At 43.5% G+C, this 12,691-nt stretch overlaps 1 protein-coding gene across 17 annotated transcripts in view; it reads right to left on the bottom strand.

Annotated features, from left to right (window-relative positions):
* Positions 1-12,691, bottom strand: part of GRK3 (G protein-coupled receptor kinase 3) — a 279,994-nt gene that overhangs the window by 205,868 nt on the left and 61,435 nt on the right. For 15 of the 17 annotated variants that reach the window (XM_063808413.1, XM_054675962.2, XM_063808418.1 and 12 more), the window contains one exon: positions 1,485-1,536. In XM_063808413.1, coding sequence (XP_063664483.1) covers positions 1,485-1,536 — 52 coding nt within the window. Of the gene's footprint in view, positions 1-1,484; positions 1,537-2,068; positions 2,186-12,691 lie in introns of those variants that run through there. The other 2 variants (XM_063808424.1, XM_063808428.1) reach the window with 1 other exon arrangement.

Genomic DNA, 12,691 nt, shown 5'->3' with positions numbered 1-12,691 from the left:
CCAAAACTAATGTTGAAATTTCATTGCCATTGAGATGGTATTAAGAGGTGGGACCACTTAAGAGGTGATTTGATCATGAGGACTTTGTCTTCATGAATGGATTAATGCTGTCATGGGGGAGGTAGGTTAGCTATTGCAGGAGTGGGCTCCTGACAAAAGGATGAGTTCAGCCTGATTTCCTTTTTCTCACATGCTCGCTTACTCTTCCACCTTTTGCCATGGGATGACACAGCACAAAGGTCCTTGCCAGATACTGGTGCCATGCTCTTGGACTTTCCAGCCTGCAGAATCATGAGCCAAATACATTTCTTTTCTTTATAAATTCCCCAATCTGTGGTATTGTGTTATAGCAACACAAAATGGACTAAAACAGTTGTTAACTACAGTCTGTACTTTTCCGATTTCTTTAGTTTTTACCTAATGTCCTTTTTCTGGTCCATGGTTTCATTCAGGATACCATATTACACTCATTACTTAGGCAATTGTTAAACTTCCCCTGAGTCCCATATTGCTCCTCTTGTTCACTATTGCCCTACTTCAATCCAGCTTCCACACTGGAGCCAGCAAGATATTTAAAATACAAGAACCTGATCATTTACCCCACCCTTTGCTTCAAGAAGTCCCCCATGACTTTGAAGGAAGAGTTGCAATTTGTTAAATGAGTACTCAAGGCATTTTATAGCCTTTAAGGACCTGAATCTTCCACTCTGTCTTTACTGTGTTGTAAGATGCTGTCAATTGCAAGTTGTGACAAACCCACTTCAAATGGCCTTAAACAATAAAGAGTATTGGCTTATGTGATAGTTAATTGTACGTGTCAGTTTTACTGGGCTAAGGGATACACAGATAGCTGGTAAAACATTATTTCTGGTGTGTCTGTGAGGGTGTTGCTGGAAGAGATTAGCATTTGAATCAGTCGACTGAGTAAAGAAGATCCACCTTCAATTATGCAGGTGGGCACCATCCAATCCATTGAGGGCCTGAATAGACCAAAAAGGCAGAGAAAGGGAGAATTTTCTCTCTGCTTGAGCTGGGACATCTGTCTTCTTCTGCCCTCGAACATCAGTGATTCTGGCTCTCAAGCCTTTGTACTCAAAGTGGGACTTGCACCATTGGCACCCCTGGTTTTGGGGCCTTCAACTTCAGATTGTCGAACTACACCACCCGCTTTCCTGGGCCTCCAGCTTGCAGACAGCAGAGCATGGGACATCTCAGTCTCCATAGTCACATGAGCCAATCGCTCATAATAAATCTCTTTCTATATAACTCTCTATAAAGAAATATATGTATTTCGGCTTGTTTCTGTTTCTTTGGAGAACCCTGAGTAATAGAGCTTATATAAATGAAAAGTCAAACAGGAATGTGGGCTTCAGGCATAGTTTAATCCAGAGGTTTACTCTATCAGCAGGGCTCAGCTCCCTTTCCCTTCTCCAGTCTGCCTTTCTATGTCCATTGATTTTATCCTTCCTAGAACAGATTCTTACCTGGCAGCAACATAGCCCCAGAGTTCCATGACTCATATCCACACTCCAACACCTAGAAGAAAAAAGAACAAGCTTTTTAGACAGTAAAGAGCTCTGAGATTCACTCTGACTGGACTAGCTGAGATCTCATGCCTATGATTGGCCATACCAGTTGGTTCAGGGATTATCACAAGTATTACCAGCATAGCCTTTATTGCGTTGAACTACAATTCTGGTTTTCTCATTGGTGTCTCCAATAGACGGTGTTATGTTATTCTCCTTTATATCCCCACTGCCTAGGACATAGTCATACTCAAGAAATGTGAATTGGATTTTCAAAGCACAGGGTTAGTTGTCCTCTTATCAAACTCTTGTGCTAGCCTTAATCCGGGCCTCTGTAGTCTGTGGGCATAAAAGGTGCCCCATTAATAGTTGTAAATACATAAATAAATACCAACTTGACTGCCTCTTTTCTCCATAGGACCTCAGCTCTTATAACTTCTCCACAGCCGGGTATTCAAGCCCATCTCAGGGGCTATCTCAGACAGGTTTACAAACATTATTAGTATGTTCCCTGTGGAACAGGTGGGTACCACTGTCCTTACCAAGTACCACGTCTTTGCTGGGTGCTGCAGTGTTTATCTTTGGGTGTCCATGGAGATCATGGGAGAGTTGCGGGTGTGGGGGGGGGTCATACACCTTCTCCCTCCTCCTTGTAGTTGATGGGTCCTGCAGCAGTGGGCTCAGGCTCCAGTGTGTTGCAGAGGTCTGCGTGGAGCCCATTGTCTGTTCTTCTTTGCTGCCCTCACTCCTCCAGGGCCCCAGACATGAGCCTGTGGACTGGGCCTAAGTAAGAGACCAGAGATGGTCATCTCACTCCATTCAGAATCTCTTCTGCTCTCTGGCCCTGAGATGTGGGATTGTAGCCAAGCCTGTCCTGCTAGATTTCTATTCCTCTGTCCTTTGCACTCAGAGATTCCTGGCTGCACACAGAGACTGCCTCACTGACAATCAGACCTTCCTGGAAGTATCTGGACCTCTGCAGTGGCCACAGCTTAGGCCTAGCAAGGATGCCTCAGGGTGTCTAGTACCTTCCAGGTGCAGCAGAGAACGCTGGCCACTGTGCCTTGATTTTTCTGGGCCTTCTGTTGAAATGGGGCAATATTTCCAACCTCTCGGGGTTCTCTAGGGGGTTAAATGGGATAAAGGACTTGAAAATCCACAGATGATACCTCTTATTTTTCAGGCTGATTTAGGCCCAGCACACTAGACACCCACAGTGCTTATAAATACCTCCCTGGGTATTATCAAACACTTGTAATTACAAAACACACCTGCTTTTCCCAGAAGACATAGGCTCCTAAAAACAAGGGCTATATATGTATGATTCGTATTTGTATATTTAGTCCCCAAACTAAGTTTAGTACAGTACAGACAAAATCAATCAACCAAGCAAGCAAGCAAAGCTGAGATTTATTGTGCACATACTATGCACCAGATTTTACACCAAGCACTTTTTTTTTTTTTTTTTTTTTTTTTTTTTTTTTTTTTTTTTTGAGAAGGAGTTTTGCTCTTGTTCCACAGGCTGGAGTGCAGTGGCACAATCTCAGCTCACTGCAACCTCCACCTCCCGGGTTCAAGCAATTCTCCTGCCTCAGCCTCCTGAGTAGCTGGGATTACAGGGGCCTGCCACCATGCCCAGCTAATTTTTTGTATTTTTAGTAAAGACGGGGTTTCACCATGTTGGCCAGGCTGGTCTGGAACTCCTGACCTCAGGTGATCCACCCACCTGGGCCTCCCAAAGTCCTGGGATTACAGGCATGAGCCACCATGCCAGGCCTACAACAAGTACTTTCTATTCACCATGTCATTGAACCTTTACAGCAGTCTCACAAAGTAAGGACTAACTTTCTTTCTATATAAGCAAACAGAGGCCTGGTGGGTGGTGTAGTGCAGCAATTTATCCAAGGTCACTCAGCAAGTAGGTAGCAGAGCTGGGATTTGAATCTGGGTCTCTCTGACTATTAAGCATACATTTATATCCCATGTAAACATGCTTCCTAAAGACTATCTTTCTTCAAATCCATAGGTTGTGGATTCAAAAATAGACCATCTATCATTGAATCCACAACCTGTGAACACAGTTCTTCTCAGTACATAGAACATGCCAAATGAATGCTGGATTGATTAAATGAAGCAATATAAAAGAACGATAGCTAGCTAGCAAGATAAAGATAGAGACAGATGGATACATAGAGACAGATAGATAGATGGATAGAAAGATGATAGATATAGACAGGACGGATATGTAGGTAGGTAGGTAGGTAGGTAAATAGATGATAGATAGATAGATAGATAGACAGATAGATAGATAGATCAATAGATCGATCTACTGATATGCTAGGCGAGAAAGCGAAGGATTCTTTACAGATGGTCTTTCTTCTAAGGCCTAGCATCTGATCTTCAAAGCATCTCCCATAACATCATCTGAATGCCCCTGGAACAGAAAGGTCATGTAGGATCAACATCAAGGTGAGGCCTCCATGGTTTGTTTGCCAACAACACCGGATGTGGCTTTTCCATCTTTCCCAGGACAGTTTGTATTACAGAACAAGGGAACCTTATCCAACCTCCGGGTCTAGAGCCTGAAGGACATTAGAATGTAGAAGCTTCATTCCATGATGACAAGTAATCCAGGTGGGGAGGGTTATGCACAAGGCTAGAAAATGAGACAATCTCGGCCAGGCGCGGTGGCTCACGCTTGTAATCCCAGCACTTTGGGAGGCCGAGGCGGGTGGATCACGAGTTCAGGAGATCGAGACCATGCTGGATAACATGGTGAAACCCCGTCTCTATTAAAAATACAAAAAATTAGCCAGGCGTGGTGGTGGGCACCTGTAGTCCCAGCCTCCCAGCCACTCGGGAGGCTGAGGCGGGAGAATGGCGTGAACCCGGGAGGCAGAGCTTGCCATGAGCCGAGATCGCGCCACTGCACTCCAGCCTGGGCGACAGAGCGAGACTTCATCTCAAAAAAAAAAAAAAAGAAAGAAAGAAAAAAGAAAAAAAAGAAAATGAGACAATCTGATTGTCAACATTGCACAGGCATGTAGGAGTTCTTCCATGTGACCCATTTCTATGTACTGTTGACCTCAGAACAACACAGGTTTGAAATGTGCAGGTCCACATATGGGTGGATTTTCTTCTGTCTCTGCCACCCTGAGACAGCAAGACCAGCCCCTCCTAATCTTCCTCTCCCTCAGCCTACTCAGCGTGAAGACAATGAGGATGAAGACCTTTATGATGATCCACTTCCACTTAATAAGTAGTAAATCTATTTTATTTTCCTTATGATTTCCTTAACGTTTTCTTTTCTCTAGCTTACATTATCATAAGAATATAATATAAAATATGAATAGCATCCGAAATATATGCTAATTGACTGTCTATGTTATTGGTAAGGCTTCTGGTCAACAGTAGGCTATCAGTCATTAAGATTTTGGGGAGTCAGGCCAGGCATAGTGGCTCATGCCTGTAATCTTAGCACTTTGAGAGGCTGAGGCTGGAAGATTGCCTGAGCCCAGGAGTTCGAGACCAGCCTGGGTAACAAATCAAGACCCCATCTGCACAAAAGATACAAAAATTAGCCAGGCACAGAGGCATGTGCCTGTAGTCCCAGCTAATCAGGAGGCTGAGGGAGGAGAATTGCTTGAGCGCAGGAGATTGAGGCTGCAGTGAGCTATAATCACTCTGTTGCACTCCAGCCTGGGCAACAGAGCAAGACTCTGTCTCTAAAAAATACAGATAAAATAAATAATTTTTAAAAAATATTTTGGGGATTAAAAATGTATACCTAGATTTTCAAATGCATAGAGTCAACTTAGATTTTCAACCTGTGTATTGGTCAAGGATCAATTGTATAATCGAAAGCAAGGCTGACCTATTAGAGCCTGGCTAGAAGGATTTAACTTCTGCAATCACCCAAAATTCTCTCTATGTGGCCATTTTGCCAGGAAGCACAGCACCCTGGCAAGTTCCAAGAGCACCAAAATGTGAAAAGTGATCTGGACTGGGAGTGAGGCGGCACACAACATAGTCCCAGCTCCGCCACTAATCGGCTGTGTGACTCTGAACCCAGGGACTCAGTTTCACCCCCATCTACTTATTATCCCAACTCCAAATGCTATGACATCATGTCAATAGCTTGAAATGGGCCATGATGGTAGTATTTACACCACAGAAATTAGCTAATGCTAAATCAGAGCCTTTTTTTTGAGAGTCAGTTATTCAACATTTGCTAGCACACCACTGGAAGGGGCCAAAATTTATTGAACACCTAGTAAATGTCAGGTACCTAAGGTATACTATGTCTTCTTTTTTCTTTTATTTATTTATTTATTTTGAGATGGAGTTTCACATTGTTGCCTGGGCTGGAGTGCAATGGCATGATCTCGGTTCATTGCAACCTCTGCTTCAAGCGATTCTCCTTCCTCAGCCTCCCAAGTAGCTGAGATTACAGGCGCCACCACCACGCCCAGCTAATTTTTTGTAATTTTAGTAGAGGCGGGGTTTCATTATGATGGCCAGGCTGGTCTTGAACTCCTGACCTCGTGATTCGCCCGCCTCGGCCTCCCAAAGTGCTAGGATTACAGGCGTGAGCCACCGTGCCCGGCCAGCAATGTACACCATTTCTTCTAACCCTCAAAACCTCATGACAAATTCTGTGAGGCTCAAAGAGATTCACTAATGTGCCCATTGTCGCCCAGCAACTAGGAGATGAGACTGATATCAAACACAGGACTTAACCCAAAACCCATGATATCTTTCCATCTCCATACTTGCCTCTCTGAATTTGGAAAGGCAAATATGACAAGAAGCCACAAATATATCTGGGTCACACCCTTGAAAGGTACCCTGAGGCTAGAGGGGTATCAGCAATAAAAGTGCCAGTTCTTGTTTCTCTATTGAATGAAAATTCTCTGATATTCTCAATTGTCCTTAAGATTTTCCAGTTCATGCTGTCAATGCAGAATTGACCCAGAATCTACTTTTTCCATTCCACTCCCCCAGTGGCTTTTGTATTACATGAAATTCGAGTCAAATTATTTGGAGCCTTTGGCAAATGTCAATTTAAGGGGCTTACTTTGGGTATTGAAGGTCAATAACTGTAAATTTACCACTGTGCAAGGCTGTTTGATGTATGTATCATGCCTGAGTCCATCAGAGGGCATTTCCATGCATGTTCGGTCATAGGTAAAGCCTGCAGTTCCCATCACTGACACTGCTATCAATGAGGTTTTATGTAAGCTAATTCAGGGGGGAAATATACAATTTCATGCAAGCACACAACCACCTTTGTTTATTAATGGTTTATTCCCCCAAAGACTGTCCTTTTTTCTCTTCACCAAGAAGAAATAGCTCTCAACTGAGTCTTTTTGATAGCAATCTAGCAGAAACAAATGATGGGGTTCATCATCAAAGAAGTTTTGAACAAAAGCCACATGCCCTTATTGAGATAAATTGAATGCCCAGAACAGTGATTTTTTTTCTTCATGGTCCCTGTAATTTTAAGGCAGCTCATGCATCTGCCACTTATTCAAGATTGAATCAAGGTGAGCTTATTGGTTTTCCTGTGACCGCAAGGATGACCTTCTCACTCCGTGCATGACTGACTTTTAATCTACGGCAGACATTCAATGGCTCTGTAGCAGAAATGGTTCAGTCCCAAGTCAGGCTCTTCCTGGAAATGTCTCTCTGGACCCTTTCTGGGAATGCCATTGAGCAACCTAGATTTTCCTTGTAGCTTGACTCCCCACCCCTGAAATTATATGCCATTAAGCTCAATGAGCCCAATTAAATACATGTGGGTGGAAATCCCTATCACATAGATTGTCTCCCAGCCAATATGGCTGATGGCCCATCTGCGGCATTTCACCACCGGGATACAGCACTTTAAAGTGAAGCAGTCTCCGACTCCTTGGTAACAAGGGTGGAAATATTTAAGGAGGAAGATTTCAGCTTGAAAGGTGTGTGGCTCATGGCTGTGAGGAGCTGCGTGTGCCTACAGTTAGAGAGTAAATGCCAGGAATCTAAATGGGTTTGTCCCTGACTCGCTATGGGAGTTTAGCCGAGTCACTCATTCTCATCTGGGTCTCAGATTTCCTGTCTATAAAGTATGAGGGTTGGGCTTAACCAGGGGTGGAGAAATCAAGTGGCTTCAGAGGCAAAGCAGGTAAAGAAGTGATTTCAGAAGGCTGGATTAAGAATTTAGGGAAACCAGAAAGTGCATGCCCCACATAAGAGAAAACTGTTAACAATATCGACAAGGATAATACAAATAATAGTAATAACAGGGAACACAGTTGAGCGCTTATTATTTCAGGCACGATCCTAAACCCTCTCCATGTATTAACTCGTGTTTCTCATAACACCCTCTGAGGTAGGCCCTATTCCCATTTTACGAATGAGGAAACGGAGGCACAGAGATGTTCAGAAACTGGCCCCAGAGTCACACAGCTGATAAATGAGAAAGAGCTCCTCTTTGAGTAAGATTAGGAATGGGCCGGGTGCAGTGGCTCACGCCTGTAATCCCAGCACTTTGGGAGGCCGAGGCAGGCCGATCATGAGGTCAGGAGATCGAGACTATCCCGGCTAACATGGTGAAACCCCGTCTCTAAATGCAAAAAATTAGCCGGGCATGGTGGTGGGCGCCTGTAGTCCCAGCTACTCAGGAGGCTGAGGCAGGAGAATGGCATGAACCCGGGAGGCGGAGCTTGCAGTGAGCCGAGATCACGCCACTACACTCCAGCCTGGGTGACAGAGCAAGACTCTGTCTCAAAAAAAAAAAAAAAAAAAAAAAAAGATTAGGAATACATTCCCAGTTTTCAATCCTTAGACTAGGAGGTCTCCAAAATCCTTCCAGCTCTAACAGTCTGAATCTCTATGGAATGCAGTCTGCACACAGTAGGTGTTCTGTAAACATTAGTCAGATAAATAAGAGTCAAATTTTTGGTACTAAGCAGCAGTTACTGAGCAGTTATATACCAAACTCCATGGTAAACACCTATAGACATTCATCCATTGATAGGCCCAAACCCATTTGCAGGTGATGAATCTGAGGTTCTATACAAGATGCACTGGGTCAAGGTCACATAGCTAGGAGTGATGAACCTGGGGTTTAGCTTCAAGTCTAAACCATGCTATCGACTAGAGCAGAGATTGGCAACCTATGGCCTGAGGGCCAAATTGGGCTCACGTGTTTCTGTAAAAATAAAGTTCTATTGGAACACAGCCACACTCACTCATTCATTTATGTATTTATTGTGTATGGCTGCTTTCATGCAGCCAGAATTGAGTAGTTAAACAATAGAGACAGAGTGGCCCACAAAGCTTCAACCATTATCTCTCTGGCCCTTTACAGAAACTTTGCTGACACCTGGACTAGAAATGTAAATAAACCAGCCATCAAAAGCAATGGAGACAGTAAAGAGGTAAGGAATGCATAGGCTTTGGCAGGGCCCAGGGAGGTCAGCAATGGCATCTTTAAGAGGTAGGTAGATGAAAGGAAAAGGAATTCAAAATCTGGACAAAGACTTGGCTCAGGAAAGAAAATTTCAGATGTGGAAGAAAAGCAATCTGCAGGGCAGTTATTCTGGGCAGTAAATGACACATTTTCTTTTCTTTTCTTTCTTTTTTTTTTTTTTTTTGAGACGGAGTCTTGTTCTGTCACCAGGCTGGAGTACAGTGGTGCAATCTCTGCTCACTGCAACCTCCACCTCCCGGGTTCAAGCGATTCTCCTGCCTTAGCCTCCCCAGTAGCTGGGACTACAGGGGCATGCCACCACGCCCAACTAAATTTTTGTGTGTTTTTAGTAGAAACAGGGTTTCACCATGTTGGCCAGGATGGTCTCGGTCTCCTGACCTCGTGATTCGCCCACCTCGGCCTCCCAAAGTGCTGGGATTACAGGCATGAGCCACCGTGCCTGGCCAGTAAATGGTACTTCTAAAAGGCAAGAGATTGGATCAGATCCTGGGCTGATTTTGAAGGGGATGTTGTTGCTGTTCACTCAGCTAATCAATACTGCATTCAGCTAATCAATACTGCATTCACCAGGAGAAAGAGTCCAGCAGTGAGACATGCTGGAGTGCAAGGAAAGGAAACTGGATTTCAGATGCAGGAAGCTTTTTCTTTCATTCACTCCTTCCTTCATGGATACATTTCTCAAACATCCACTAGGTACCAGGCATCACACATTCCACTGAATGAGGAAGGGGGTGGGGCAGAGAGTATAAAGAGAGCAGGGCATACAGAAAAACAAGACAGATATAGAGAAGGGAGAAAAGGAAATGAGAAAGAGAGAGAGAGAAAAACAAGTAGAGGGAAAGGGAAAAAAAGCAGCAAGGGAAACACAGAAATATAGAAATAGAGAAGGAAGAGGATAAGAGAGTCAGGAAATGAAAAGGATACAAGGAAACACTAAAGCATGAGCTGTGAGCTTTAGGGTATATACTTACCTTTCATTGCTTCCTTATGCAATGATGATGGGCCATGGTTTACTGCTCTTAAACCACTCTGAATCCTTAAGCCTTCAGAAACTGCGGTCTACCTGGTTCTGAAGGGGGGAAATTCATCTCTGACTTGCCATGCAGCATCCAGAACATCATGGCCCAGTGAGGTGGGTGAAATTAAACTTGGACATTGGACCTCACCATAAGCAGAACATTCCCCACCATGGGGATTCAAGAAAAGAATTCTAGAAGTCTAACAGTCTAAGGAAATCAGATTTATGGTCAAAGAACAATGTGAGGTGATGTGAATCATAGACTACTGGAGCTAGAAGAAACAAAACAATGGTGCTAATAGTGATGATGTCGTATGAAGACAATGGCAATGGTAATGATGACAATAGGAGATGAGGATGATGCTATTGCATGATGCTGAGGTAGCAGCTTCAGGCAAATGACCCTTTATTGGTTTCCTGTGTCCCAAGCACTATTGCTATTTGCTTTACCAGCACCATTTCTGAATCCTCTCTACAACCCTGTGATGGTTAATATTGAGTGTCAAAATTTGATTGGATTGAAGGATGCAAAGTATTCTTCCTGGGTGTGTCTTTATGTCCCTCTGGAGAACCCTGACTAATACAAATCCTAAAAGAGGTATTACTGTTAACTCAGTTTTTTATTTTTATTTTATTTATTTATTTATTTATTTGAGACAGAGTTTCGCTCTTGTTGCCCAGGCTGGAGTGCAATGGCGTGATCTCGGCTCACTGCAACCTCCGCCTCCCAGGTTGAAGTGATTCTCCTGCCTCAGCCTCCCTAGTAGCCTGGGACTACAGGCATGCATCACCATGCCCGGCTAATTTTGTATTTTTAGTAGAGACAGGGTTTCTCCATGTTGGTCAGGCTGGTCTCAAACTCACAACCTCAGATGATCCGCCCACCTCAGCCTCCCAAAGTGCTGGGATTACAGGCATGAGCCACAGTGCCCGGCCAACTCAGTTTTTTAGAGGAGAAAACTGAGGCTCTGAAAAGCAAAGCTACTTACCAAGGTCAAAGCTAGGGTGGAGCTGGGATTTGAATTCGCATCTCTTGAGCCCTCGGCACATGCTCAGAACCATTAAACCAGTGATTCTCAAAGTGTGGACCCTGGGCCATCAGTATCAGAATAACCCCAGGGAGTGGCTGTTTAAAGTGCAGATTCCTGGGCCCCACCCAAATCCACTGACTCAGATATTCTGTAGGAGAATAGTCTCAGATCTGCATTTTGAACCAGATTCCCCAGATGATATCTATGTTTGGTGAGGTTTGAGAATCACCATACAAGACTCAGGCTGCAAAGATTCCTTGACCTACTGATAATAAATTGGAGTATTGTTCAACACATGTTCACTCACTTTTTCCTTCCTTTTGGGGCAGTATATTCTTTTCTGCCCCACTGACCTTGACTGACTTTGGCCAATTGAATGTGAGCAGATGTTGTATGATAGAATCTTGAGCCATGTTTGCATAGTGTGACTTGTCTCTCAAACTACTGCCATCATCACAAAAAGAACATGCCTTATACAGCAGCTGCCTCTTCAGCATGGGATCCAGAATCAGACATGTGGAACAGAGTTGAACTGTCCCAAAGCCTAGAGCCAGGCATGGCCAGTTCACAATCTGAAACAGAAACACCTGAAAAATTTATACATGCATGAGCAAGAAAAATAAATGCTTGTTGTTGTCACCTATTGAGTTCAGGGATGATTTGTTATGTGGCATAATCACAGCAATAGCTGATTGATATACATGAAATTATATACTGTATATTGTGGATCCATTTTTATATTGTATGTCCACTTTTCTGGAGAGGGTGTACATATACCATCTAGCAAATTCTCAAGAGACTAGGAACCCCAAAAAGTGTTTACAGCCACAGAACTACTTTAAAATCCTCTCCACTCTCAGTGGAACCTCACGTTCCAGGACTTGAGCTGAATGAGTTTTCACTGTCCCTCCCTGCCTCGTAGAATGTAACTGTTTATTTAAGTCTTAAACTTCAAGGGGTCCAGACTGAATATACTACAGGAGTTCTGAAAAGGGGGCCTGGGTGATGGTCTTAGGACCCAATCTCAAACACTTGGACTCTTAAAATTATCACCAGATACAAAAAGAAAGGAAATGAAAGCAGAGATTATTCAAGTACAGACAGTATTTTATAAGATTGTCCTCCTCTTGTCCCTTATAACTTACCCATTTATCTCTCCAGTGAAAAGAAATTTCTAACTCTGTGAAATAAATAAAAGCAACTCAGTCAGTGTTTTGCCAGAAACATGAAAAATTAAAAATATTATGCCCCAGTCTGGGTTGGTTTCTATATAAATAAATATATACAGAATTTATATTCAACACCTCAATCATGAAAATTATGCTAACATGTCACAGGACATTAATTTTTTCAAGACCATTGGGCAATATTTTAGGAATTTGCGAATACACAGTTTACAGGTTTTGGCCTGCAGGTTATGAAGTAACAGCTCCAAGGCCCCATGGTAGAAGCAGCGAGGCCCCCAAGAAGGACGTGAAGTAACCCAGCCAAGGCTCCATTTGTTTTACGTCACTGCCCATATATTATCCTGAGCTGGAGGCAGAGCAAACCAATCTGTGAGCAATCCATTTTCCTGTGTTGGCTTCATCCCCTTGGCTGTTATCAGCCAAGTATTTCAACACGGATGGGTTCTACCTGG

The sequence above is a fragment of the Pan troglodytes genome, chromosome 23 (genome assembly GCF_028858775.2).
Source record: "Pan troglodytes isolate AG18354 chromosome 23, NHGRI_mPanTro3-v2.0_pri, whole genome shotgun sequence".
NCBI classification, from domain to species: Eukaryota; Metazoa; Chordata; class Mammalia; order Primates; family Hominidae; genus Pan; species Pan troglodytes.
This window is presented reverse-complemented; position numbering and strand designations above follow the sequence as displayed.